Genomic DNA, 24,946 nt, shown 5'->3' on the forward strand with positions numbered 1-24,946 from the left:
GAAAAATATATCACATTAATCATAGCTACATATTTACATATATTGTACCCTCCCTTTTTATTTAAAACTGAATATTATTTAATTCAGATGTAACATCTGTCAATATTAATATCATTATTTTAATAAATATTAACGGTTCGAGTAAAATTGCGAAACTATCATTTATTGTATATCTACTTATATCTATTGATATATATCAGTATGTATTGTTATTTCATAATATATTTTTATTCAATATTATTTATTAAATTTTTATTAAATTTTAATACTATAACTCCAAGGAGTTATTATATTTGTTGAGATTAATTTAACTATAATATATTAAATATCTTTATTTGAATATGCATACATAACATTTTTTTTTTATATTAAAATTCCTCCGTTTTTTATGGTTTCATGAAAATATATTTATAAACTTGCAATTATGCTCGTGGCATATAATTAATCTGGCAACTTGCTTGCAATGAAAAGTCAAAATTTTGTGTCAGTTTTAAAGTACCTAACCTTAAACACAAATAACAAAAGCCGTCAAATCATCGTCCAAACATTTTGCAGGTCGTAGCGACTGATTTATAAATTAAGTTGTATCACACATAAGTTTGTTAAATAAATACACAGAATGAGCTCAATAGGCACAGGTGTACGTATTAAATAAATATACGGACTGTTTAACATTATTTTAAAATAATACTTCTCATTTATTTAGTACGATTTGTCAGCGTCTCAATTTTCTCCCGATGGACGAGTATTTCAGATTGACTACGCAAGCAAGGCACTTGAACGAAGTGGTACCGTTATCGGTTTAAGAGGCAAAGATTGTGTTGTACTTGCCGCAGAAAAACTTATTACCAGCAAACTATATGAGGATAATTCAGGCGGACGAGTATATACCATTGATCAAAATATTGGGTGTGTTTTTGCTGGTTTGTTAGCTGATGGACGTCAATTGGTCGAAATAGCTAGATCAGAAGCTAAACGGTATAGAAATAATTTAAATCGCACTATACCGCTCAAAGAGTTAGTTGAACGCGTTGCAGCTTATATGCATGCATACACACTTTATAGTGCTGTTCGTCCATTTGGAGTTTCAGTTATTTTTGCTGCTTATGACGATTTGCATGGACCACAATTGTATAAAATAGAACCAGCTGGTACCTCATTTGGTTACTTAGCTTGTGCTACTGGTAAAGCAAAGCAACAAGCAAAAACCGAAATGGAAAAGTATACATTTAAAGATATGTCTACGGAGGATTTGATCATACATGCCGGCAAAATGTATGTAAAATCAAAATAAAATATCCAACTAGATATATATTATTTTTTTACTTATTATTTTAGCATATACCAAGTGCACGATGAACTGAAGGATAAGGATTTCGTTTTTGAACTTGGTGTAGTAGGTAAGGAAACAAACTCGTTGCATACTCTTAATCCGCCGAAATGGGTGCTTCTAGCTGAAGAAGCTGGCAAAGCAGCTAAAAGCGAAGATGATAGTGATAATGAAATTTAAAATATTAACTTTAACTAAACTTATAATTTTAATTTGGTTATATGATTTCACAAATCGCTTTTATAAATTTAAATGGTATAATAAAAATGTATTGTGAACGATATTCACAATTTATGTGATCATCTCTTATTTTACACTTCAATTTACTTTATACTCATCATTTGAAAAAAACTTATACTTAAATAATTTTGTATTCAAGAATTTGTTTAGTTAGTTTGTAGTATGTATTACAAATTTGGAAATCATTTAATGTAAATCCTGTATTTGTTTAAATTAAATATTTCTTATTGTGTGGATAGTATTAGAAATATATTATTGTTGTAACCTCGGAGATAACACATAACATGAAAATAGTTACAAATACGTATAAATGGTTTAGGATGTGGTTAGGTAAAGGAAGGATTGAATAAAAGTGAATACTTTGGGAACAAGAATGGATTGAAAAAGGATGGAATTTTAATTGAAGCTAACCTGGATCAAGGCGGAGTAACCTGGCCAGTTTAAAGGCACGAAGCCAAACATCAATTTGACTCAAGTTGGTGTATTTATTATGACATGAGAACACATGGGCGACATCTGCCTATGTTAGGGTAAACATTAATAATTTGTCGCATTTATGCGTGACAAGTAACTGTTTACCATATGGCTATATCCTGACCTCAATTGGTTACGACAATTTTTCTACGCGTGGAAGAAGTCGTTCTTCCCGAAAGATTTTAGGTGGAAATTTGTTGTTATGTAAATGTCTCGAAAACGATATTGCATCTGTGTGAAGAACTGCTAGTCCACCTTTGCATTCGACCTCATTGATGTTTGCTTTATTGCAAAAGACGTCATGATATATAAGTTGAAGAAAGGGATCGAGCAATGCATCCTAAATCGAAGGCTCTAATGAATCTGATGACATTAGATTTACCATTTTTGTTGCAGGCAATAAGATATTGCTTAGACAGTAGATTTGTTTATGCTCTTTTACAAGCAGCATTTTAGGTTCTTCATGGAAGATGTCAACATTCGACAAGCAATGCCAGCCGGTCGCCATCTGCAAAGCTTTGGCTTGGCTTCGTATTTGTTAAGTATAGTTTCTTTCAAAATATTCATTTATATGAGATTATGATTTCTGCTTCATATGAATCAAAAATAATAAATGCTACAATAAATAAATATGATTTTTCATCGGTTTTAACATAATTGTACAAATAAGAATTGTGATAATTCTGAACGTAACTATTTTTTTTAATTATAAAATATATAATATATCAGATTATGCCGCGCGGTATTAAAGTTATATATATTAAATCATAACTTGAAAAACAAAATTTTAAGACATCATCCATCTTCAGCAGAATAATTATCTGATGTATTATTATGTATATGTATATATCTATTTATATATACATTAATGAATAAACAAAAGTACATTGCTTCATAATGCGATACGAATTAATCGGATTTCGACTAAATCATCAAGCTTTTAAATCACTTATTTCTTATTTCTAGCATTTTTTGAAATTTACAAATCAAAATAACATTTGTTATTCGATTGTTTAGCTGATTATAATATTATTATCTAATAAAAATGTTATACAAAATTACAATGCATCTTTGCTAATTGTGAAGATAGTTTAATGATTTTCAAATGATAAGCTTATCTTGATTATAATTGCTCTTTATAATGGTGTCTATATGTCTAAAGTACTTATGGTCATGTAATCCTGTTATCAGTAGATTATTCTTTGGACAGACAAAACAGTTTCAATTTGAATCTAAATTAGTTTCTCATCACCTCTTCAAGTGATAGCAAGCAATTGTCGGTTAAAAATGGCTTTAGTTTGTGTGGAAGATTTCGAAAAGAAAGCCCACACAGTTATTGAGAAATTCGCTCTAGATTATTATCGCAGTGGCGCTGGAGAACAATTCACTTTAAATTTGAACCGTGAAGCATTCAAAAAGTAATTAATTTTGTCTTCGACAGAAATTATAATTCATTAAATATATTTCTTATATAAGATGGCGTATACGTCCTCGATTTTTACGTGATGTTTCTAAAATGAATATGGGCTGCAAAATTTTGGGCGAAAATCTGAAATGGCCTTTAGGCATAGCACCAACTGCAATGCAAAAATTGGCACATCCCGAGGGTGAATGTGGAAATGCTCGTGCAGCAGGTAGTGCTGGATCTGTATTTATATTAAGTACTCTGTCTACGACTTCTATTGAAGAAGTAGCTACTGCCGCACCAAATACCTGCAAGTGGTTCCAGTTATATGTATATAAAGATAGGTACTGATGCTAATAGCTATTTTTTAACAAAATACGTTATATATATTTTTTAAAAATAAACAATAACTAAAATTTTAATTTGGTAGGTCTCTAACTGAGCAATTAGTACGACGTGCTGAAAAGGCGGGCTTTAAAGCATTAGTTTTAACAATTGATGCACCTATTTTCGGACAACGTCGCTCCGATGTACGAAATAAATTTAGTTTACCCTCCCATTTGTGTTTGGGTAACTTTGAAGGCATACAATCTGAAGGGGTTCGCAGCGAGATGTATACTGGTAAATCTGGCATAAATGAATATGTGTCTAGTCAATTTGATGCTACTTTAACATGGAAAGATGTAGAATGGCTGATCAAAAGCACATATTTACCTGTTATAGTTAAAGGTGTCTTAACACGGGAGGATGCTGTGTTGGCACGAGAATTTGGTTGTGCTGGTATTATTGTCTCAAACCATGGAGCAAGACAGTTAGATTGCGTGCCGGCTTCCATTGAAGCTTTACCAGAAGTTGTAAAAGCTGTAGGTCATGATATGTTAGTAATGCTGGATGGTGGCATTATGCAAGGTAACGATATTTTTACTGCTTTAGCATTGGGTGCTAAGATGGTATTTGTGGGACGTCCTGCCTTATGGGGTTTGGCATGTGGTGGACAGAAGGGCGTCGAAGATATGCTATCAGTTTTAAAGAATGATTTTGAAATAACGCTTGCCCTCACAGGATGCCAAACTTTAAATGACATAAACAAGGATATGATCGTACACGAGTCTTATTATGCTAAATTATAGTTATTTTGTGAACATTTTTTAAAAAAACTAATGATTTATACAGACATAAATTATATAGTAGTATGCACATATGAATATAAAATGAAAATATTATGTACAGCATTAAATTATATTATATATAATTACATATAATATTTATTATATTATATTTTGCTTATATTTTTGTTTGTTAGAATTCTTAATGTAAATTTTTTCTAATACATAATCCATAAAGAATCAACTTGGCGAAGTGTGTTTAATAATCTCCCGGATGAAGACAGAGATTTTGGAGTGATCATATTAATCTAAAAGAATTTGTGTTCTAATGAAAGATTATTAGATATGCTAGTGATAGTCTAATTAATGCAGAAATTTTGATTGAGCTTTTATACTGGAAAACATGTTTACTGACCATCTAGAATATTCATCCTTTACGATTAACTAACGCGCAAGTGAACTATTTTTATATTATCGCCTCATTCTTCTAAACACATTTAATAAATTATAAATATTGTAAAAAAAAGGTTTAAAAGGTAATATGTACTATAAAATCTTAAAATCTTATGGAGAGAAAAGTACCAACATGATTTCAATAAATCAATGCGTTGTATACATGTTGCTTAAAAATCTAGCAACCAAAAATGTTTATTAATATTTTTCGCAACATTTCTTGTGAATGCAACTTTCCAAAGAAAAACAGTGTCAACGAATTTTGTCCACATTCACAAGTTTATATTAATAAGGTACTCTTAAGAGTCAGGTTTAAAGGCGAATCAATAAAATATTGTTAGTAATACTTTAAATAAGGCGAACAAAGTATATATGATCTATTATTTGAAATTCTACAGAATAGACACGCTAGTCCTTTGTTAAAGTCGTCCATATATCAAGATCTTTTGCAAACAGAGTGTACATATTAGAGATTGTCAGTACTCTTCTTCGTGTTAATTTTACATATATATTTAATAAGTGGAAAACATTGAAAGTTGTCGTATTTGATTGAATATATTAGAATTAAATTAAGCACAAAGAATGATGTTAATATATTTAATATTTAAATATGTATATAAATCAATTTAAACAAGTATGTGTAAGGAGAGTGAAATAGTTGTTAAAATCACAGGGAAGTTATTAAATATGAAGTCTATGAACGCAAACTCTAAAATCGTATAATAATTAAAGCGATGGATGTCATATTTTCGACGAAGAATACCTCCTATTGGATGGTTGTTTATAGCTACATATGTAATAATAATTATATATGTAATTTGTAATTTATTTAATATATTTTGTTAAAAACTAAGAACTTTCATAAAATCAAATCTTTCGCTGTTAAACAAAATAATAATTATATATATGTATATTAATACAAATATATATAAATTAATAGTACAAATATATATAATTAAATAATAATTATATAAATTAAATTGCAGTAGCTATTAAACTGTCGTATCCATTGTTACAGTTCTTATTAAACTTTGAGAACTATATCAGCTGTTTCTGTTAAGAGGTTATAAAACATAAACTTGCCGACACGAAATTCTCAACAAAAATGTTATCAATAAAACGCGGCTTTAGTAAATTATTACGCATAAATGAAATATCGAAAACTAGTAAAGTTGGTGAACCTTTATCAGTAAAGGTATGATTTATGTAAATATATTTTAACTGAACTATATTATACAACATTTCAAGGGATGGGTAAAAAACGTACGACGAATGAAGAATAACATATTCCTGGATATAAACGATGGTTCTTCATCTAGTAAATTCCAAGTTATTGTCGCAAAAAATGAACTGACTAAGGATATACAAAGTGGTTGTAGTATATTTGCTAACGGCACCCTACAAATTGCACCGAACGGTAACTTTGAATTGAATGCGGATGATGTCAATGTAATAGGTGGCATATTTTATTTCTTTAATATTATATATATTCATACAAAATGTTTTAAAATTTATAAGGTCATGGCAATATAACAACTGGTTACCCTTTTGCACCAAAGCAAAAACTTCCTCCAGAATATGCACGCGAATATTTGCATTTACGTTCACGGGTAGATTATGTGGCGGCACAAATGCGTGTGCGGCACAGAGCCCAAAAAGCAATTCATGACTTTATGGACAATGAAGGTTTTGTGCAAATAGACACACCTATAATGTCAACCAATGATTGCGAAGGTGCTGGAGAAGTAAGTTTGTATGCTGTGAAGGACAAATACTATTATTTAACATTTATTAATATTATTTCAGACTTTTACTGTAAGACCCGATTCCTTAGTATTACTAAAAGAAATGTCTAGACCTGATATACCCTTCGAACAGAGTTATTTTGACGAAAAAGTTTTTCTTAGTGTTTCCGGTCAACTTCATCTTGAAGCAATGTCCTATGGATTAGGCAATACGTACACATTATCACCAGCATTTCGGGCAGAAAACTGCAAATCACCTCTACACCTGGCAGAATTTTTTATGCTTGAGGCAGAATTAGCATTTGTTGATGAATTATCAGCACTGACACAATTTATAGAAAAGATGATAAAAACCATCACTACACAAATTCTGAACAAAAGTGAAGATGATTTGATCCACTGTCAACGCCAAACGCAATATGATACTAATACATTAAAATTACTTCAGAATAATTGGACGACTTTAACTTACGATGAGGCGTTGAAAATTATTATGAATAAAAAAGACCAATTCAAAACAGCTATAACGCCTAATCAAGGATTCTCTAAAGAGCAAGAATTATTTTTAGTTTCCCATTGTAATACACCAGTATTTGTTGTAAATTGGCCAAAAGCAATAAAACCATTTTATATGAAAACTATGAGAAATAATGATGATGTTGTTGAAGCCTTGGATTTGTTAATGCCAACTGTTGGTGAACTTTGTGGTGGCAGTCTACGTGAAAGCGATGCTCAACGTTTAGCGCAAAATCCGGATTTACCAAAAGGTTTAGAGTGGTACGTAGAGTTACGTAAATTTGGTGGTATACCAACTGGTGGCTTCGGTATGGGTTTTGAAAGATATTTACAGCTAATTACTGGTGTCAAGAATATAAGAGATGTTATACCATTTCCAAGATATCCACATAGCTGTAAGTTATAATAAAGATCACTACATAGCAATGCTAAGTAAATTAAAAAATATTGTATTTTTTATTATATTTGAGTCAGTTCTTTTTTATTAAATTTTAAATAATGTTATATGTAACAATTAATTGCAAGTGTATTTTTAAACCTAAGACTTACATTTTTTTATTGACGTAAACACACATTTTTTAATGCTGATTATTTCACTAAAAATTAGTATGCAAAGTAAATATTAAAGTTGGCCTAACATTGGCTTGCGACCTGGCCAGGCTTCCTTTGCGTATTTCTTTTTCTGTGGACCATTAGACGTTGCATCCATTACAATCGAATGATTATCGAAACGATGTGCTAAAGAAAATAAAATAAAAATTGTAAATAAATTTTTTAAATAAAAGTGTTTGCTTATTTGTTTTTTACTTATAACAAACGAATATCACCTAAGAAGATACTTAAATAAATTGTATTTATTAAAAGAAAATAATAAATATGAAAATAATTTGGCTATTGAATGAGAATGACTTTCTTTTATATAAAAAAAATGAGAAATATTTTCAATAAATTATTAGCATTGTTTTTTTTACTTACTATTTGTCACAGGTTTAGTTGGTGTAGCAACCGGTGTAGGTTCATTAATTAATGTTACCTCAGGCGCTGGATTAGGTAGCAATAAACCTAATTTTGTACCCATTGCAATTGGGGTAACATCAAAATCAGTGCTACTATGTTTAAGAACCATGTTGGGTGAGTCATGCGCAGATGGTAATCCTTGATAAAGAGAACTGTTCATATTGGAGATAGTTGGTTGCTTCATTTCATTTAATCTATGCTGAAACATTTGATGACTAATTGAAGGTACACTTGTTGAAACAGCACTACTTTGCACTTCAAATCTAGCACGTTTAGGTGGTAAGACTGTTGTTTGTATTAAGTTTCTAAATCGTCCAACATTTGGATCGACGTCTTCTGGATTTATTATAATTTCTTCATCGTTGAATGTAACACAACGCTTTTTACGATTACTTTGTTTTAAAGGATTCTAAAAATAAAATTTCTAAATAATAAATTTAAGTATAAGTTGTATTTTACGTTACCTTTCTAGAACTATCTTCTGCTATCCCTAGCATTGATATCCTCCTGTTATGTGCTGTATTATATTCTGTTAAATTCTATAAGCAATCATTGCGTTATAAATATATAAGTACTTTGTTATTTACATACATCTAATTCCGTTTGACTTTCAGGTAGACCAAGCATTGTTTCTGTTGTTGGTAAATCCTCTATTATATTCATAGTTCCAACCGATGGACGTTCACGTAGTATATAATTTCGTGTAGAAGCGCCAAAATGAAAAGTACTATTTATTTGCAATTGAGTAGGCTTGTGTGGTTCAAGACGTAAAGTACCAATAAAAGTTCCATGAGCTGCAATTATAATAAAATATTATTTTGTTCTTTAGTTTATTAAAAAATTTTTTTTTACTTGAACCCAAATCTACTAAAAACGCCTTATGCAAATGCTTGTGGTAGACAAACGCAGCGTGAACTCTGGAACACGATGCATGATCAATACAAAAATCATTCATCTGATTATTGCGACCAAACAAATAACACTTCTTTTCATCAACCATAAGTTTTTGCACCAACTTATCTTCTTTTAATACATCCAAATGTAGACCCGTTGGTGGTTTTCCAGCCCTTCAAAAATATTTGTTTACAAAAGTTATGCATTCACAAATTATTTATTTACCAGCTCGGTATGTCGTAAGAGTTTGCCATTTATAATAGGTTTTTATTTTATGTATTATTTTACACACAAAATATTTAAAAGTACGTTGTATAAAACTTAAATATTTAATTGTCAATATTAAGTCCCATATTCAGTGAATAAAAAAATTGTGTACTAATGTTGCCACACTTTTGCATATATGTAAAAATGTTGCAAGTTTTTAGAGTTGCATTTAAATTAATTTTTGATTATGTTTTATTAAAATTGCTTGATGTTATACCATTATTCGATATGACAGTTTCAATAAATAATATATATAATACAGAAAACAAATAAGTACCATGCACATTTCTATTTCTGCTAAGCATTATAGGTGGATAGAAATTTACAATTATATCACCAATCCTTTGTTTTTTTCTTGGAGGCTACGAAATTCACATTTCATAGCAAACTTCACAGGTGAAGTAGAAATTGATATTTCTCTCACTAATACATTTTAATACGTTCTTTCCTTCGCGGCTACGGAATTAACATTTCATAGTAAACTGCACAGGTTAGGTAGAGATTCTATCACTAATACATTGTTCTTTCCTTTGCGGCTACGAAATGTACATATTGTAGTAAATCTTTTGGTTCAGGAAAAAAATTCACATTTCTTTAAACGAGAATCAGCTATACACCGACCTCGTGATTAAATCGCATTACTAGCGCTGGTTAATTTAAGACATTTCTAAATCTCCCATACTTCTTCTCAGTTTTCAACTGTCCCTGTCAGACAATTAAATTTATTATAGGACTGGACCTGGGATCCGTCGAGCTAAACCTCGGTGAAAAAGGTTCCTTACAAAATTGTGCATATACAAATGCCAAATTTGAGGGTTTAATATAACAAATCAATTTTTAGATATTTTAATTTGAGTCTTAATATTTTGGAATCCATCAACATTTAAGACGAAAATTATACTACATTTAGGGGGCTCTTAAGTGCGCACTGTATATATGGCCTCGAAAAACATGTTCAAATAGCAAATCCAAAATTTATATTAATTTGGTTTTTGTAATATCACTCTTAAATGAAAATGCGATAATCAAAGAATACTAAGAGTTTTAGTTTTTTGTTTAGCTTTGGTTTATGATAATTATTCACAATATCGCTACACAATTGTACTATTCTGAATTATAAATTTAATTTGAATTTCTACAAATTACAAATCAATCTTAAGTTTAGTTTTCGAATCGATGTAAAGATTTAGATTATAATTTTAAAGACCGATATTTGAGAAAAACCATTAAGTTGAATCTTAGGACGGCTCCAACCAATATATTTTTAGATGTAGGTGAGTGTAGCCAATTTTTTACGTTTTTAGAATATATTGCAAAAAAATATATTAAAAATATTCGTTACTACGAAAATTAAGTGTGTTAAATATATATTATTATAGTTGGCATGTGCTAATTCTGAAGGGAGTTGTTTAGTGATAGTCAGCCAGTTCCGGTAGTCAGTTAGTACCGAAGTTGACAATACAGGAACTACTGCATCCTCATCGCGTCCGATTGATAAGTTACCAAATTATTCTACAGCTGGTCAGTGCTGGCACAGATATCTCAATATAAGTCGACGACAGAAAATCAACACAATATTAACTTAGTTAGCTTTACCATAAAAATACCTTCAGTCAATAGGTGTTGGCAAGATAAAATAATGCATGACGACATCTCAGACAAAACTATAATAACTCATTTTAGTATATATATTTTAATTTCTTTTCTAACCCAGCTAAACCTCAACAATAGAATTACCGCAAATATCACAACAGAGCAGTGACAGTATATACATTCAGATAGATAGCCGATTTAATCATTGTGTCAATACAGCAACTGTTTTCTATGAATTGAGCAATTATTAACAACTTTTTGTTTATATATAAATCACTCACATTTATATCATCTTATTAGTTCACTATTGTCTAATCATTTGTTGATAGTATCAGTTACACATCAGTGTAATTAATTACAGTATTATAGGTTTCAAAATCGGCCGGGTTTTTGTTCTGAAGCCACTCGTGAGTTTCGACGACCAATTTTGACGAAACATTTACTATTTCCAAAAGAGAGTATATCAGCAGATTTTCACGGGTTACCGTAACAACTACAGTATTACATTTTTAGTAGCAATACCATCAATAAACTAAAACCATCGTATCATGCCTTTCAATAATGCCTCCAATCTTCGTTTAAACAGCTGTGGTGCAGTCCAAAGAAAAAATAGTGGTTTCGAAAATTTCAAGCAATACTTATTCCTGTTATCAAATCAAAAAAAAAACCTAAAATGCAAATGTGTTACAGCAATAATAACTTAAGCTTAGTTTTTTTTTTTCATAAAACAATTTTTGGTATCCTATTGATCATACGCTAGCCTATATGAAAGTACTACAATTATACAATAACATATACCTTACAATAATAGAAAGAACTATAAACGGTCAAAAATTTCAATAACTTTATTCAAAAATAGAAACAAATCAATAACTATAAACATTTTCCAACCCCTCTTAAATTATTTCAAATCATAAGACTTTGTCCTATAATTCTCTAAACGCTATACGAAGATTTTAATTGATTAAAGTATTCCAAATCTTGTTTACTTATGGATGGTATAAATTTACCAAATGATTTAACAAAATCATCCATTTCCACTACAACATTTTCAGCAACTAGATTAGCTGTCTTAATATCACCTATAAAAAGTTACAATTAATTACTTTTGAGTTTAATGAGAAACTATTACCAATAGCAAACCTTTAAGATGTTTATCAATTGTACGCCTTACAGCTGAAAGCCAGGCATTTGAGCATACTGAATATAAATCAGCCCCAGACATATCACCTTTCAAACGTTCAGCAATATCGTCAACATTAAAATCGTTTGACAAATTGAATTTTTTGGTTTGTGCGCGTAGTACAGACGCTTTGTCTTCACTGTTAGAGCATGGTCCGACATAGAAGAGTTTATCAAATCTACCTGGTCTTAGCAATGCAGGATCAATTAGATCTGGTCGATTTGTAGCAGCTAATATGAATATTGGTTTTGTTGAATCACCCAAACAGTCCATTTCTGCCAATAATTGCGAAACGACACGATCCATCACTCCTCCTGAATCACCAGCAACACCACGATTTGGTGCTAATGAGTCTAATTCGTCAAGAAATAGCACACATGGTGCAGCAGACCGCACACGTGAGAAAACTTCACGTACATTTTGTTCACTTTGACCCACATACATATTAAGTAACTCAGGCCCTTGTACTGATAAGAAACTTAGATTGGATTCGGTCGCAACAGCTTTGGCAACCAATGTTTTACCAGTACCTGGAGGGCCATATAATAGTATACCAGATCTTCTCAAGTTTTTACCCATTAAATGTACATGTTTTAGTGGTAAACCAATGCTGCTTTGTATTTCATCCTTTAATTTAGCTAAACCACCAATATCTGACCATAATACTTTCGGCACCTTGGGTGCACCAAGACTATCAGCAAAAGATGATTGCATTTCCGCTAAATTCGTCGAAAAGTGTGAATAGGACAGTTTTGATTTTCCGGAACGTTCACGACGCAATAAACGTATAGCATTTTCGTGTAATAATTCCAAATCTCCTAATACGAAACCTTGTGATTTATCCGCCACTTCAAGTAAGATTTGCTTAATTTCTGACCAATTTTTACAGAATTTTTTAATATAGCGTTCTTGCACTCTTAAGGAATAAAGAGGTATATTTTTTATATTATTTTCATTATATATGAAGTGATTAAATAGTTCACGTGTATGCAACCAACGAAGTATATCGTAGCGTTCTTCTTTAGTTGGTGGCTCAATATGTATTACTTCCAAAAATATTCGATGGATTAATGGTTTTACTTGTTTATCATTAGTTAGTGCTAGAATTATTATTGGATGTTTACGATCATGAGCGAAAAGTTCTTGGATCTGAACTTGAAAGGATGATAAAAGTCGAAGATCTTCATTGCCCTCATTGTCTATACCAAAAATCTTAGAGAAGAAAATAAATTAATATAGGAAAATAAGAAATATATAATACTAAAAATTCATAGAAAATTAATAGATTATATAGTATATAGGAATTTTAATTAGGATATAGGTACATAATATAAAAATTAAGTCGGGATCTATCTATTTGGAAATAGTTCCAATACGAAACAAATTAAGTATTTTTGATTTTGTTTTATTATTTATATATTACAGAACCCATATTTAGTAAATATTAAACTGTTAAGTTATCGATGAGATATCTACGACTAAATAAGGTTTTCGATTTAACAGTACTTTAATTAAATGCTTTAAAACCTATTTGAATAGATATAGACTAATTCTCAGTATGCTGCATTAGTCAGTGTAAAATACTATATGGTACATAGACCAATAGCACGAAAGCTTTATAAAAGTTATAATTTTTAAACTATCTGATTTGTTTATATCGTTTTGATCACCCTATTTATGATGGTTATCTAGTCTGTTATTGCGAGTCATCAATATACTGTTATTACAAGGACTAACTTTATATAATATTTTCTGGATAAATCAGGAAGCCTTTAGAGATTATTTCAATGTAAAATTTCAACGCAATCAAGTACTATATTATATATTAATTTTAAACTCACCTCAAAATTGTGAAAGCATATTAATAATGGCTCGCTGATAAGACTTTTGGCGAAAATTGTTTTCAATTTCATTTCAGTGTGAGAAGGAACTTGCGACACAACTTCGGCACAATCTATTGTAAACAAATGCATTCCTAGATCTCTTGCAACAGCAGTTGTCAATTTTGATTTACCAATGCCACGTTCACCTTGTAATAAAAAAATAGGATAGATATGTTTTGATGAAAGGCACGCGGTTTTTTTAGGCAAAAACGCGTCAATGGAAGAACGTAATATTTTGTATGATTTCCTAAGCCCAATCGGATAATTGACTGCAATCGCTAAGTTATCTAGCAATTGTCGTGGTAAAAAATGATGTTTAGGGCTTACTTGCGTCAAATTGGTTAAATTCTTTTTAACCACAGCATGCATTTCGAATTCGTTGCCTTTCACTTCAAGGTGTACGCATCGGAAGTAAATTTGTTTCAAATAAGCAAATATTAAGTAATAATGAGCATAGGATGCGGTACCAATCAACTGAGCATTAATTTCTATACGATAAGTATGCCCACGATGTAGTAATCGCGGTGTACTGAAATAGCTGCTTAGTATCAAATCCGTCACTTCGGCCGGCAACTCATATGGATTACTTAATAAATATATATGAGCTTTAGTTGCAATATTCGGCAAATTTTGTTCGTCGTTTAAATGTTCGAGTTTCACCCATAAACGTGTAGATGTATTATTATCATTGGATATTCGAAATCGATCCAATAAATTTGAGTAAAAGTTTTCCTATCAAAAAAATAATACTAGTGTATTTTTTTGAGTTGAAATAAACATAATTTATAGTTTACCTGCACAAATAAGCAACCTTGTTGACAGTTCATAGTAGGTAATATTTGTGCCACAATTGTTTGTGGTGCTTGATTCAGCATTTGTTGAATAACAGTTTCGGGTGCAGCATTATCCTTTGACGTGATCTCAATTTTATTTCGAGAATTTTTAATGCCTGACTTGTTTTCGCTGCTAAATGTTAAATTCACAAAATTTACATTAGGTGGGTATTCTACAAATTCATCGTAGGTCTCTTGTGCTGCAAATACGTAATGCTCAGACTTGATAATTTCATCATCTATTAGATGTTCATATAGATCATTGGGTATTGGTATAAGCTGAAACTTTCCTTTATAATATTGTAAATAACGTTTATGTATTGCATAAATCATATATCCTGGATATAGATACCAAGGATATTTGGGGAAAACTATTTGTACTGCAGCATTATATGCTTCTACCAATTCTCGTATGCGACCGGTGAAAAAATATTTTCTCTGCCCATCGCTATCAATTGATTGCTTACGACTGGAAGCACTTGTAGTTGCAGTTTTTTTCTAAATAAGATTTTGTACATATGCATATTATTATTAAATTATATATAAGTTTTGAAAGAATTTAGTAAGATATTGTATTAAATTTATATAAAAGCATTTATACACGCAAATTATTTGTCAACTTACCGTAATCATATTTACAGATAGTAAAAACAAGTACAATACATTAATATCTTAATATCAAAGTTCACAATTTCTACTTGGGATAGGAAATGCTTCATGTGCTACAGTTAGTGCCAACATTGAAACAATTTAAATCTAAAATCGAAGAACACACTATATGAGATCAAAGGATGGCAAACTATTTCATAAGGATACATTGCGTTATTTATATTATAGTTCAGCACATTTCACTTTAATAAGCTATACCTTTTTTGTTACTGTTCTTCTCTTCATTTTTGTTATTATTAAAGTTTTAAATAGAATTTACTTCGACATTTATTTCGAGTTAATGTGGTAATATTCAACAATCAACAATATTTTGCAATTCTTAGACGCACAGCTGTTTGTCATATAACGCTGTTTTTGTTTATTTACAAATATGGATAGAAATTTTCCAAACACTGTAAAACTTTAAAGTGTAGCGATTCATGAGACAATTCAAATTTTTCGCTTAGTTTGCAATTACGTGGACAAGAAAATAAAAAATGGTTATAGGACGAATAGAGGACATGATAAGTAATTATAGATGCACTCATTGTTATTAAAATAACTACATTTATTTTAATTACCATAACTTTTTAGGCAATTCGTGTATTTTTCTCACTTCTCTAATAGTAGCTGCATTAATCAACCTCTGCTGGAAGATGGGTCACGAGTGGCTGTACTATAAGCATCATTATCATCCACCAAATATTGTTAAGCAGATATTTTTACGTGTTTTTGAAATCAATATTGGCATATTTTTAATACTTGTTATAGATGTAATATTACTTGTTTACTTTTGGAGTAAGTTAAATTTATTAGAACTGTTATTTGACGTTCCATTATGTCTGGTAGCTATGGCGTCGGGACTTCTTCGAAGTGAATTCGATCAAGTTAGTTTTATACGTAAATCTCACAGCTTAGATTATGCTGGTGGAATGGCCAGTAATTATTATTTTGGCTATCTAAAACATGTTTTGGCTGCATCGGTTACAGATGTTTTAGAAGGAATATGCGAACGAATTAAATTGTACTCTGCACAAAATAGTGTGTCTTTTGTCAGTGATAAACTGGTTATATTGATACCAAACACTATGTACCTAAACCCAAAAATTGATGATAGTAAATTATTAGAAAAAACAAATGTAAGTTAACAATTTTTTAAAAAGAATAATAACATTATCTATATATTGTATTATACACAGGCTCTGGAACCTGTAATAAAAAATCGAGCTGGTGTTCAAAGAAGGTTTTACAACGATGTATATCGAATAAAAAAGCCCATTAATAATAAATACTATTATATTGTTCTTGAGGGAGCAACACCTTTACAATCATTTTATGACGCAATGCAAGAGGAAAGGAATATTTCCAGAACCTCATTGAAAAGAATGCAACGTGAAATATTATTAAAATTTTATACTTATTTGAAAAAATTGCTTTTGAGCCGACCAGATACAGAAAATGAAGCTGAACTAATATTATATAATGGTAATTATCTTAACTATTATTTTTTTGATATTTTTTTGACATTACTTGATGTATTGTAATTAATAGTACATTTTAATTTAATGATACACTTTAACTAGAAGCATACCATGGTATAAGCATAAGCATGAGCATACTTTATAAATTTTTAAATAATATCAGATATCCGAATAATTACATTCAAATATCATTTGTATTAGATATATGATAAGGTTCTACTCCAATATGATGGTATATCTTAAAACGTATAAAAGCGTAATTAACACATTTGTGGTATTAATTCAGATGTGTCTTGAATATATTGTATTTATTATTTATGTAATAGGAGGTTAATAAATCCTTAAGATTTTGATCATTAGATTGATTAAAACAAACGTTTTATATGATGCATATCCTTTGTAATATGAAAAGTTGTTAGTTAATCTAAAGTAGTTCAGAAGATAATATATTTACATTGTGCTGTATGTTTTAATAATTCTTTAATGTTATTTTAATAAATATCTTGTTTACTTTAATAGCATATAAGGAAGATGGCTCAAAAGTGGACGTGGGCGAAGTGATAATAAGTTATTTTCATGAGAAACTAAAAAAAGAAACGTAATTTATCGAATCTGTTTTATAAGAAACTATTAACTAACTAAATGAGTAATATTTGTCTTTTAATGCTAAAGCAATGTTAACTAACGAATGGCTATGTTTTTAAATTTTTTTTTGTTAAAGTATGACTTTGCTACTTTAACATAGACTATGATCATTTTTATCTATTTTTACAAATAATATATAAATATAATTTAATATAAAATATGTTTTTTATTATAGTCATGTTTTTATAATTTAATTTTATAATTCTTAACATAAACGAAATATATTTTTTTTACTCGAATAGATATAATTTTCGTAATTATTTATATTAAAATGCAACTGTAAGTATTGTCTTTTGTATTTATATTAAGAGAAACTTTAAATCCAACATACATTGTGTAAATCCCCAATTTTATTTCAAAATGTTAACAATAATTATTGACATTTAAATACTATAATTAGTAATTCTTGTGTAAAATAAGCTAAACTAAGTTTATTTGTTAATAACTTGAGTTCCATGTATATCGTGAATCAAATTATATTGCAGTATAAAACGAAAGTTGTAAATTGTACGATTCACTGATATCACATGATGCCATAAAAGATAGTTTTTAAATATTTTGATATGACTGTTTTTTAATAAGTTTTATTAAAATAGAGTATATAAACATATTAAGAAATATTTTTTAAGCATTTTTTATAAAAATAAACTTTTAGAATTACATTACATTACTTATATTTAGCATAATAAACGTGTTGTCATAAAAGACTATTGGTTTTAAATTTACTTTGTGGTTTAAAATAATTAAGTGCGAAATTAAGAGTGTGAATGGTTTATAATTATTAATTTTTAGTTGAAAAAGTTTTTATGTTAAATTTATTGACACAAATGCAATTTTTATAACCTTTAGCTTAAGCATAAACATATCTTGTTTGAGACTGTCCTAAGGTGCCCTTTTAATCTATTGGTAACATAATACATGAGATGTCTTAAGATACTCCTTTAATTTATTGATAATATTTTACAGATATGTATGGTATGCATAGTTGAAAATATTTGTTACTGGAATGTGTTTTTCACGTTAAAATTCCATACAGCGGTAAATTATGGCATAACAGTCTTGTAGCAATAATGACAATATAAGAATTTTTAAGCAAACAGTTAAAAACAAAAGGATTAATTTATGTTAAAAGAACTTTTCATTTTTACAAAAGGTGGTTTTCTTAATAATAGCATAAACCTTCTACAATTTGATCAGTAATATGTCAACATTCAAAATACAATTTTAATTAACGCATTTAATATAAACTATAAATAAATAATATAAACTATAAATAAAATAAACTATAAATAATATAAACTATAAATAATAATGAACAACTTTAAATTAGTTATTAATGATTTTGTACTTCAGGTAAGTTTGCTTCTCGCCATTTCTAGAATCCTTTCTTTCCACACTTCATAATCTTCCAACACTGACACATTAGATTTGCTTGTACTAACTTCTGGCTGTTTGTATGGCTTAGACTCCTCTGGGTGTAAGCCCTTCATTTTTTTATCAATAGAATCTTTATATTGCATTGCTATAAATCTATCCCAACGCTTTTCTAATTGCATCCACTGTGTTGGCCTTAGATTACTATATGGCATGAGTCTTGTTTTCGGTGGTTTTTTCTTTAATATTTTACAAGCCTGAAATACAGCAATTGCTGCATATTGTGGATGATTGATATCAATGTCGTGGTTTTCCTTAGCTACTATATTCTTATATAATTCATGCAGTTCATTAGCCTTTTTTGATACTTCGCTTAGTCCTAACTGAATACAAATATCGTTAACGCCAACTACTTTGTCCAAATCCAAAAGTTTTTCTATAATACGCTTTCTATTAATATAATGCGCTTTTTTTAAGTGGGATAATTTTATAGCCTGCTCCTGCAAACAGTGTACGGCATGAATTTAAAATACATGTAAATATTCGTTATTGTAAAACATTATATATTTTCCAATTTAATATATTTTATATTTACCGTGTCAAATGCTATACCCAGCATGACCGCTGCAATATCTGCACATATAATAATTTTTCCATATTCATTAATAGGAATATTTATAGACCGTAATTCCAACAAACGTGCAAGTTCAGTTGTTTTGCTGAGCAAATACAAATATTAGCAATTATTGACAAATTTCTGATGAAAAAACAAAACTGATCAAAATGCTTACCTTAACATGTTGGGTTCGTCATATATTCCCATTTTGCTGATGACTTGTTCAATTAAAGTGGTCATGACTTTGAAAAGTTTTTCAAACTTTAAATTTGAATAAAATCAAAATAAAACAAAAAATATGCAATCGTAGCGTTTTTGGTTTACTTTACTTTAAAAATGCTTTGCGATTGTCAAAAATGAGCGGGAAAAATCAACAACAAAAATGCACATATGGTTTTATACTACAGTAATTCTCAAAGTGTGTAATAGTTAATACTTTTAAAACTTTCAAATAAAAAAAAACAAATGAAAAAACAACATAACAACAATATTTGTCATTCTGTGCAATTGGAAGCAAATGGGAAGCGTTTGTTTGTTGAAATTTGGCTGATTATAAATTTATAGTGAATTAGTTTTTAATATATTTTGTAATATTTAATATAACAAATATTTAATATGTATTCAGTTCCAATAATACCACCTGATTTAAGACATGAAGAAACAATAATTCAAGCAGCCTATGCACTTGACAACATGCAAACTACAATTAATAAAGTTTTTGAAAAAATTGATAATCGTATACAACAAAATAGTAACAAAGTTAATGAATTAAGCGAGCGCATCACCAAGGCACAGCTAAAAATTAAAAGTCTAGTAGGCTCGAAGAAAGCCATCAAAATATGCGCACCAGCACGATTTCCGTCTTCCCGAGTGTTTCATGATATTCCTGTAACATTTACACCATCGACTGTTGAAACGTTAGATGTGTGTACTGATTTCAATGTGCAAAGCCGTATAGATCCAGCATCTATAGTAGCTCTCAATGAGAAATTGCAATTCTTTCATGTACGCACAGAACAATCAGAAGCATTAACGAAGTCTTTAGCAACAGCAAAAAGGGAAACAAATCAGAAACTTGGCAAGGGCGTAGTGCCAGAACAATTACGGTCTGTGTCTTCCGTGTTGCTTTTTAATACCAACGAATGTGTTTATGGTTGTGATAACGTTGATGAGTGGAACAATTGGAAGCGTGCCAAATTAATAAAAAATCAAAGACAACCGAAAACAATGTCATCTAAAAAGCAATTACTTGAACCAGCGCCACATTCATTGGCTAATCGTAATGTAAAACATACACCATCGGGTGGACTACGTTATACACCAAAATTAAATGAAGCGCCTGAAATTAATTTACCACTAGATCTTCCCGATTTACCTGGTATTGCTAATGACATTCAATTCGAAGAAAATGAACAACAGAAAATCGCACCTTCTCTATTTATCGAAAATTTGCCTGAGTTTCCAGAATTAGTGGAGCATGTAGAAAAGCAAGAAGAAAATATTAAGCCAATTGACAACATTCCACAAACATCAATTGTTAATAGTGCCATTGACATAATACCCCCACCACCGCCACCGCCACCACCTCCACCAGCGACTGTGATTTCATTGGCACCAGTACCACCACCCCCGCCACCACCGCAATCCTTCAATGCAAGTAAATCACTAGAAAAAAGCGCTAAAGGTAATTCCAACAAAAATATGCCTGTGATTGAAGACTCTCGTTCAGAATTAATGGATGCAATACGAAAAGCAGGCGGAGCACGTGGTGGTCGGTTGCGTTCAGCTGCTGCGGCGCCTGTTGATGTTGTTGACAATCGTACAAAACCTATTAAAACTAAACCTATTGGGGGTGATCTTATGGCCGATCTGCATAATAAACTGATTATGCGAAGAAAAGGAATTTCAGGCCAAAAGGAAAACAACAATGATAGATCAGCTTCAAATACAACAGGAGGTGGTAGTAATTCCGTTATATCGCGTTTATCAGCACTTATACCAGCTCCGAAGAATAATAGTGACGATGAAGAAGAAGATGAATCAAATGATACTGATTGGGTAGATTAATCTATGCAGCAGAGCTTTTAAACTATATAATTAATTAAACAATATATAAAAAAATTTACCAGCTGTGCCTTAAATTTGCTTCTCAGAAGAATCTTTATTTCGGAAAGCACTTTTTAGTAAACAAAATATTTAGTAAGTTTAAATTAATAAAATTTATGAAGTCAATTACAACAGGCAATAAAGAATTAAATTAAATTAGAAATATTAAAACCTGTTTAGTTTTAAATTTACTAAAAAAATTTTGTAATTACCCCAGATTTAGTCCACTATTTTGGATTAATTGTTTAACATTAGATGGTTAGTTCTAAGCTAATCAGAGCGCTGCTCACAATGTTACTAATTGGACTTTACTGATACTAAATATAAATACGAACGTTTAAGATATTTCTGGTACTTTTTAAATACATTTTCTAATATATATATGTATTTACGCTTCATTAAACATTCCAATATAATATTTCGGAAAATTTTGAGAAAATGGTCAAACTTTTTCCATATTCCATATTTTTTCTACAAAAAATTCTGCAGTACTACTTTAAAAGTAATATATTTGGCGAGTTTATAGACTTAAAAAATATAATTTGTAAACCAGTGATATAAAATTCATTATATCGACTAGACGGATTCTGTACATTATGTTATTGTTATTATATTCTACAAATATCTATAGAGCAGATAACATGAAAATAATAACAACAATATGTACATGGGTTGGGGTGTGGTAAGGTAAAGGTAATGTGAAAGGAGAGGGGACAGTTTAGAAGCAATAATGGATTGGAGTTGGATGAAATTTGAATTAAAGTCAATCTGTGTCAAAGTCGAGAAATCTGACCACTTCAATAAAACAGGGTCGAAGATTAATTGGACTCAAGTCAGTGTATGTGTCGGGACATGAAAGCAGATGAGCCGAAATATGGTGGGTAGAGCTGCAGTTCGGGCCATATTAGGAATACATTCTGCTAATTAAGAGTTGTTTTTACTGTTATAATTATGTGGGTAATCTAGAAATACCATAAAAAAATTATAAGAATATTTAGGAGAGTAACTGCAGATAGATCTAGTTTGCGACACGTTGCTTCATAGAATGAAGGGAGAATTGAAAGTGCGTTAAAAATTGAAGTTATGTAACTATTTTAAAAATTCGTTAAAAGTCGTGTTAATTTTTAAACATTAAATTAAACATTAAATCATTATAATAAACGTAATATATAAAAAAAGGTTAAAAGATAGAACAAAAGGGCAAATGAACTTGCTAGGCAAGAATTATGCTATAACTTCTGCCGCTCAAAGCTCTGAATACCATTGGACTACAACAGGACTGCGTCCTATGTCGATAAGTTGATAGTTTAACTTCATCTTAACAAGTGGAGATCACTTATAGACAGGCTAACCTCATGATGCCGAAACAGATGGTCTGTGAAGCGATAAAAGGTTGATCTCATTGCATAGATTACTGGATATGGAAACTTCAAATATCACCACAAAAAGATGATAAAATTGTTGCAAAATAAAACTGGCTCTATATGTTATTGGTTATCATTATTGTTTAATGCGTGTATACCCTAGAGAGTATTTAATACTCCTTTTAATGTTAAGTAGTAGTTTCAGAATCATTATTATTGTACATCAGCTTTCTTAAGAAATTTTAGAAATTTTCATTGCATATAAAAATTATTTATTTAACAGCAAATAAAATGACATTAACTTACTTAATACATCTATTATATAAAATATTTCATGTATGCTAATATATGCTGTATATATCGACATAAGGAGATATTGTTTTTATAAAATTCATTGTTCTTAATACATATATTTTCTCTTATACAAAAATTGAGTTCTTGTTATTAAGCAATTTTATTTAATATACCAGGTCTATATATTTATTTAATTCAATAGTTTGAACCACAAATAATTAAGGACATTCAGTAAAAAGTTTATACTTTGTTTTCGTCAAAAAGGCAAATAGAAAAAAACTGCTTTAGTTGAAACTTTTTCGTTAAAATTATATAGACTGTAACATACTTTATGATATAAATATTGTTAAAGAATTACTAATTTAAAAGCAAACAATTAATCTTTTGGTGAATAAATTTAGTAACCATGTACATTAAGTATGAGTTTATGCATATAGTGTTGTATGATTTATTTGTGCGTTACATATATGTAAATCATGGATACGTATTTTATTTCACGTATAATATTTAGTCAGTATAAGAATGCGTTATTAATTTAAGACTTATTTCAAAAGAAATAGTATTTAACAAAATTAATTGTTAAAAATTTTAATTATGTATCATTTGTTAATTTAAATTTTCAGAGTTCCTTTCATTTTAAATCACTAAGATCATCGAATTTTAATGAGTGCAAAAGAAAATTTTCTTAAAAATTCTAACATTTTTATTTATCTTTTGCAATATTTGAGCAAACTATTATAGTTCAAAACACATTTTAAATTTGCGAACGCAAACGTGGACGTGGTAAATCTCCAAACACGGCCTCCCCATGTACACTTTTAGCTAAAGCCTTGATGCTAGCTGCAATATCCACAGTATTGTCCAGTTCCTAAAAATTACAAATTGTATTATACATTAAAATACCATATATACAATATTAGTTCTTACATCATCGTCAGATTCCTGTATGTATGACCTTTCAATCCGAACTGCATTAGAAATTTCGATTGGTAAGCTTTTACCGAAATTTAGCAAATTTGAATTATCTTGGCGATCTCCATTACTCATTGGTATCGGCATGGAACTATCCAAATCCAAAGCATCTAAAAATAAATGAAATAAAATTCATTAATAATTTAAAAACATCATTTTTATTAAAGGTATATTTAGAAATTTTGTAATCTAAAAATTATAAGTAAAATTACAGAACAACATGGGTTACAGTCATTATTGAATAATGCAGACTTCCAGTCGCCAAATTGGCTGATTGGAGCTCCATCACCCTCATGGGCCCATATCCACCGTAGTGATTATGAACCCATGCCCTCAGTGCATTGCTAGTACATTTACGCGTATCAAATTCTACAGCTTTACATTTGTTCCACTCATTAAGGTTGAACAACACCCAAGCGGTACCAACGTTGCACGTTATTAGTTAGTTTTTTTATCAATCTTTTCACTAAAATTATATAGTAAATATAATATATATTTTTTTTATTG

At 29.9% G+C, this 24,946-nt stretch overlaps 9 protein-coding genes across 13 annotated transcripts in view; 5 read left to right on the top strand and 4 right to left on the bottom strand.

Annotated features, from left to right (window-relative positions):
- The first annotated feature begins 493 nt into the window (after positions 1-493).
- LOC119679483 (proteasome subunit alpha type-3) lies at positions 494-1,624 on the top strand. The gene is made up of 3 exons (XM_038091864.1): positions 494-640; positions 707-1,275; positions 1,339-1,624. Exons 1-3 carry the CDS (start codon positions 620-622, stop codon positions 1,508-1,510), a joined length of 762 nt encoding a protein of 253 aa, XP_037947792.1. The 5' UTR covers positions 494-619; the 3' UTR covers positions 1,511-1,624.
- A 1,678-nt stretch (positions 1,625-3,302) lies between these two features.
- LOC119680190 (peroxisomal (S)-2-hydroxy-acid oxidase GLO5) lies at positions 3,303-4,628 on the top strand. Its single transcript, XM_038092888.1, has 3 exons — positions 3,303-3,462; positions 3,521-3,793; positions 3,880-4,628. The coding sequence occupies exons 1-3, from the start codon at positions 3,332-3,334 to the stop codon at positions 4,577-4,579; spliced, it is 1,104 nt and encodes a 367-aa protein (XP_037948816.1). The 5' UTR covers positions 3,303-3,331; the 3' UTR covers positions 4,580-4,628.
- Positions 4,629-6,039: 1,411 nt separating this feature from the next.
- LOC119682128 (probable asparagine--tRNA ligase, mitochondrial) lies at positions 6,040-7,701 on the top strand. Its single transcript, XM_038095495.1, has 4 exons — positions 6,040-6,203; positions 6,257-6,464; positions 6,527-6,753; positions 6,815-7,701. Exons 1-4 carry the CDS (start codon positions 6,114-6,116, stop codon positions 7,673-7,675), a joined length of 1,386 nt encoding a protein of 461 aa, XP_037951423.1. The 5' UTR covers positions 6,040-6,113; the 3' UTR covers positions 7,676-7,701.
- Positions 7,702-7,735: 34 nt separating this feature from the next.
- LOC119682129 (nuclear inhibitor of protein phosphatase 1) lies at positions 7,736-9,545 on the bottom strand. Its single transcript, XM_038095496.1, has 6 exons — positions 9,406-9,545; positions 9,139-9,353; positions 8,878-9,080; positions 8,751-8,825; positions 8,245-8,695; positions 7,736-8,007 (listed from the first exon to the last, which is right to left on the bottom strand). Exons 1-6 carry the CDS (start codon positions 9,432-9,434, stop codon positions 7,892-7,894), a joined length of 1,089 nt encoding a protein of 362 aa, XP_037951424.1. The 5' UTR covers positions 9,435-9,545; the 3' UTR covers positions 7,736-7,891.
- Positions 9,546-10,608: 1,063 nt separating this feature from the next.
- Positions 10,609-17,753, top strand: LOC119678116 (stimulator of interferon genes protein-like). 2 transcript variants are annotated; one of them, XM_038089782.1, is made up of 5 exons: positions 10,609-10,721; positions 15,932-16,115; positions 16,182-16,726; positions 16,787-17,072; positions 17,588-17,753. In XM_038089782.1, exons 2-5 carry the CDS (start codon positions 16,085-16,087, stop codon positions 17,668-17,670), a joined length of 945 nt encoding a protein of 314 aa, XP_037945710.1. In that variant the 5' UTR covers positions 10,609-10,721; positions 15,932-16,084; the 3' UTR covers positions 17,671-17,753. The 2 variants fall into 2 exon arrangements, with proteins under 2 accessions (XP_037945710.1, XP_037945711.1); XM_038089783.1 differs by lacking the exons at positions 10,609-10,721; positions 15,932-16,115 and having other exon boundaries at positions 16,217-16,294; positions 16,359-16,726.
- On the bottom strand, positions 11,863-15,935 carry LOC119678115 (peroxisome biogenesis protein 6-like). 3 transcript variants are annotated; one of them, XM_038089780.1, is made up of 6 exons: positions 15,807-15,935; positions 15,564-15,695; positions 14,901-15,437; positions 14,065-14,838; positions 12,184-13,435; positions 11,863-12,122 (listed from the first exon to the last, which is right to left on the bottom strand). In XM_038089780.1, exons 2-6 carry the CDS (start codon positions 15,570-15,572, stop codon positions 11,977-11,979), a joined length of 2,718 nt encoding a protein of 905 aa, XP_037945708.1. In that variant the 5' UTR covers positions 15,573-15,695; positions 15,807-15,935; the 3' UTR covers positions 11,863-11,976. The 3 variants fall into 3 exon arrangements, with proteins under 3 accessions (XP_037945708.1, XP_037945709.1, XP_037945707.1); XM_038089781.1 differs by having other exon boundaries at positions 15,564-15,738; XM_038089779.1 differs by lacking the exon at positions 15,564-15,695.
- Positions 17,754-19,014: 1,261 nt separating the features above from the next.
- On the bottom strand, positions 19,015-20,085 carry LOC119680633 (origin recognition complex subunit 6-like). Of its 2 annotated transcripts, none has more exons than XM_038093555.1 (3): positions 19,879-20,085; positions 19,683-19,806; positions 19,015-19,581 (listed from the first exon to the last, which is right to left on the bottom strand). In XM_038093555.1, exons 1-3 carry the CDS (start codon positions 19,941-19,943, stop codon positions 19,063-19,065), a joined length of 708 nt encoding a protein of 235 aa, XP_037949483.1. In that variant the 5' UTR covers positions 19,944-20,085; the 3' UTR covers positions 19,015-19,062. The 2 variants fall into 2 exon arrangements, with proteins under 2 accessions (XP_037949483.1, XP_037949482.1); XM_038093554.1 differs by having other exon boundaries at positions 19,017-19,587.
- Positions 20,086-20,262: 177 nt separating this feature from the next.
- Positions 20,263-21,902, top strand: LOC119680632 (WASH complex subunit 1-like). Its single transcript, XM_038093552.1, has one exon. It carries the CDS (start codon positions 20,319-20,321, stop codon positions 21,768-21,770), a length of 1,452 nt encoding a protein of 483 aa, XP_037949480.1. The 5' UTR covers positions 20,263-20,318; the 3' UTR covers positions 21,771-21,902.
- Positions 21,903-24,106: 2,204 nt separating this feature from the next.
- The window catches only part of LOC119680946, a 31,553-nt gene continuing 30,713 nt past the window's right edge, over positions 24,107-24,946 (bottom strand). The window contains exons 3-4 of the mRNA XM_038093981.1: positions 24,395-24,549; positions 24,107-24,335 (exon numbers count right to left, since the gene is read on the bottom strand). Of these exons, the coding sequence (XP_037949909.1) occupies positions 24,222-24,335; positions 24,395-24,549 (269 nt within the window). The 3' untranslated portion in view covers positions 24,107-24,221. The remainder of the gene's footprint in view (positions 24,336-24,394; positions 24,550-24,946) is intronic.

Source organism: Teleopsis dalmanni, chromosome 2 (genome assembly GCF_002237135.1).
Source record: "Teleopsis dalmanni isolate 2A chromosome 2, ASM223713v2, whole genome shotgun sequence".
Taxonomy (NCBI): Eukaryota; Metazoa; Arthropoda; class Insecta; order Diptera; family Diopsidae; genus Teleopsis; species Teleopsis dalmanni.

Excerpts from the sequence above, each read along its gene's own strand:
- LOC119679483 (XM_038091864.1), top strand. The coding sequence starts at position 620 with ATGAGCTCAATAGGCACAGGT. Across the intron at positions 641-706 it reads TGAGCTCAATAGGCACAGGT|TACGATTTGTCAGCGTCTCA; the intron begins GTACGTATTAAA and ends TCATTTATTTAG. Across the intron at positions 1,276-1,338 it reads ATCATACATGCCGGCAAAAT|CATATACCAAGTGCACGATG; the intron begins GTATGTAAAATC and ends TTATTATTTTAG.
- LOC119680190 (XM_038092888.1), top strand. The coding sequence starts at position 3,332 with ATGGCTTTAGTTTGTGTGGAAGATTTCGAAAAGAAAGCCCACACAGTT. Across the intron at positions 3,463-3,520 it reads AACCGTGAAGCATTCAAAAA|ATGGCGTATACGTCCTCGAT; the intron begins GTAATTAATTTT and ends TTCTTATATAAG. Across the intron at positions 3,794-3,879 it reads TTATATGTATATAAAGATAG|GTCTCTAACTGAGCAATTAG; the intron begins GTACTGATGCTA and ends TTAATTTGGTAG.
- LOC119682128 (XM_038095495.1), top strand. The coding sequence starts at position 6,114 with ATGTTATCAATAAAACGCGGCTTTAGTAAATTATTACGCATAAATGAA. Across the intron at positions 6,204-6,256 it reads GTGAACCTTTATCAGTAAAG|GGATGGGTAAAAAACGTACG; the intron begins GTATGATTTATG and ends CAACATTTCAAG. Across the intron at positions 6,465-6,526 it reads GGATGATGTCAATGTAATAG|GTCATGGCAATATAACAACT; the intron begins GTGGCATATTTT and ends AAAATTTATAAG.
- LOC119682129 (XM_038095496.1), bottom strand. The coding sequence starts at position 9,434 with ATGGCAAACTCTTACGACATACCGAGCTG. Across the intron at positions 9,081-9,138 it reads TTTAGTAGATTTGGGTTCAA|CTCATGGAACTTTTATTGGT; the intron begins GTAAAAAAAAAT and ends TTATAATTGCAG. Across the intron at positions 8,826-8,877 it reads AAAGTCAAACGGAATTAGAT|AATTTAACAGAATATAATAC; the intron begins GTATGTAAATAA and ends GATTGCTTATAG.
- LOC119678115 (XM_038089779.1), bottom strand. The coding sequence starts at position 15,833 with ATGAAGAGAAGAACAGTAACAAAAAAG. Across the intron at positions 15,438-15,806 it reads GAAGAACAGTAACAAAAAAG|AAAAAAACTGCAACTACAAG; the intron begins GTATAGCTTATT and ends AATCTTATTTAG. Across the intron at positions 13,436-14,064 it reads TATGCTTTCACAATTTTGAG|ATTTTTGGTATAGACAATGA; the intron begins GTGAGTTTAAAA and ends TTCTTCTCTAAG.
- LOC119678116 (XM_038089782.1), top strand. The coding sequence starts at position 16,085 with ATGGTTATAGGACGAATAGAGGACATGATAA. Across the intron at positions 16,116-16,181 it reads ACGAATAGAGGACATGATAA|GCAATTCGTGTATTTTTCTC; the intron begins GTAATTATAGAT and ends ATAACTTTTTAG. Across the intron at positions 16,727-16,786 it reads AATTATTAGAAAAAACAAAT|GCTCTGGAACCTGTAATAAA; the intron begins GTAAGTTAACAA and ends TATTATACACAG.
- LOC119680633 (XM_038093554.1), bottom strand. The coding sequence starts at position 19,943 with ATGACCACTTTAATTGAACAAGTCATCAGCAAAATGGGAATATATGAC. Across the intron at positions 19,807-19,878 it reads GACGAACCCAACATGTTAAG|CAAAACAACTGAACTTGCAC; the intron begins GTAAGCATTTTG and ends GTATTTGCTCAG. Across the intron at positions 19,588-19,682 it reads TGGGTATAGCATTTGACACG|GAGCAGGCTATAAAATTATC; the intron begins GTAAATATAAAA and ends CACTGTTTGCAG.
- LOC119680632 (XM_038093552.1), top strand. The coding sequence starts at position 20,319 with ATGTATTCAGTTCCAATAATACCACCTGATTTAAGACATGAAGAAACA.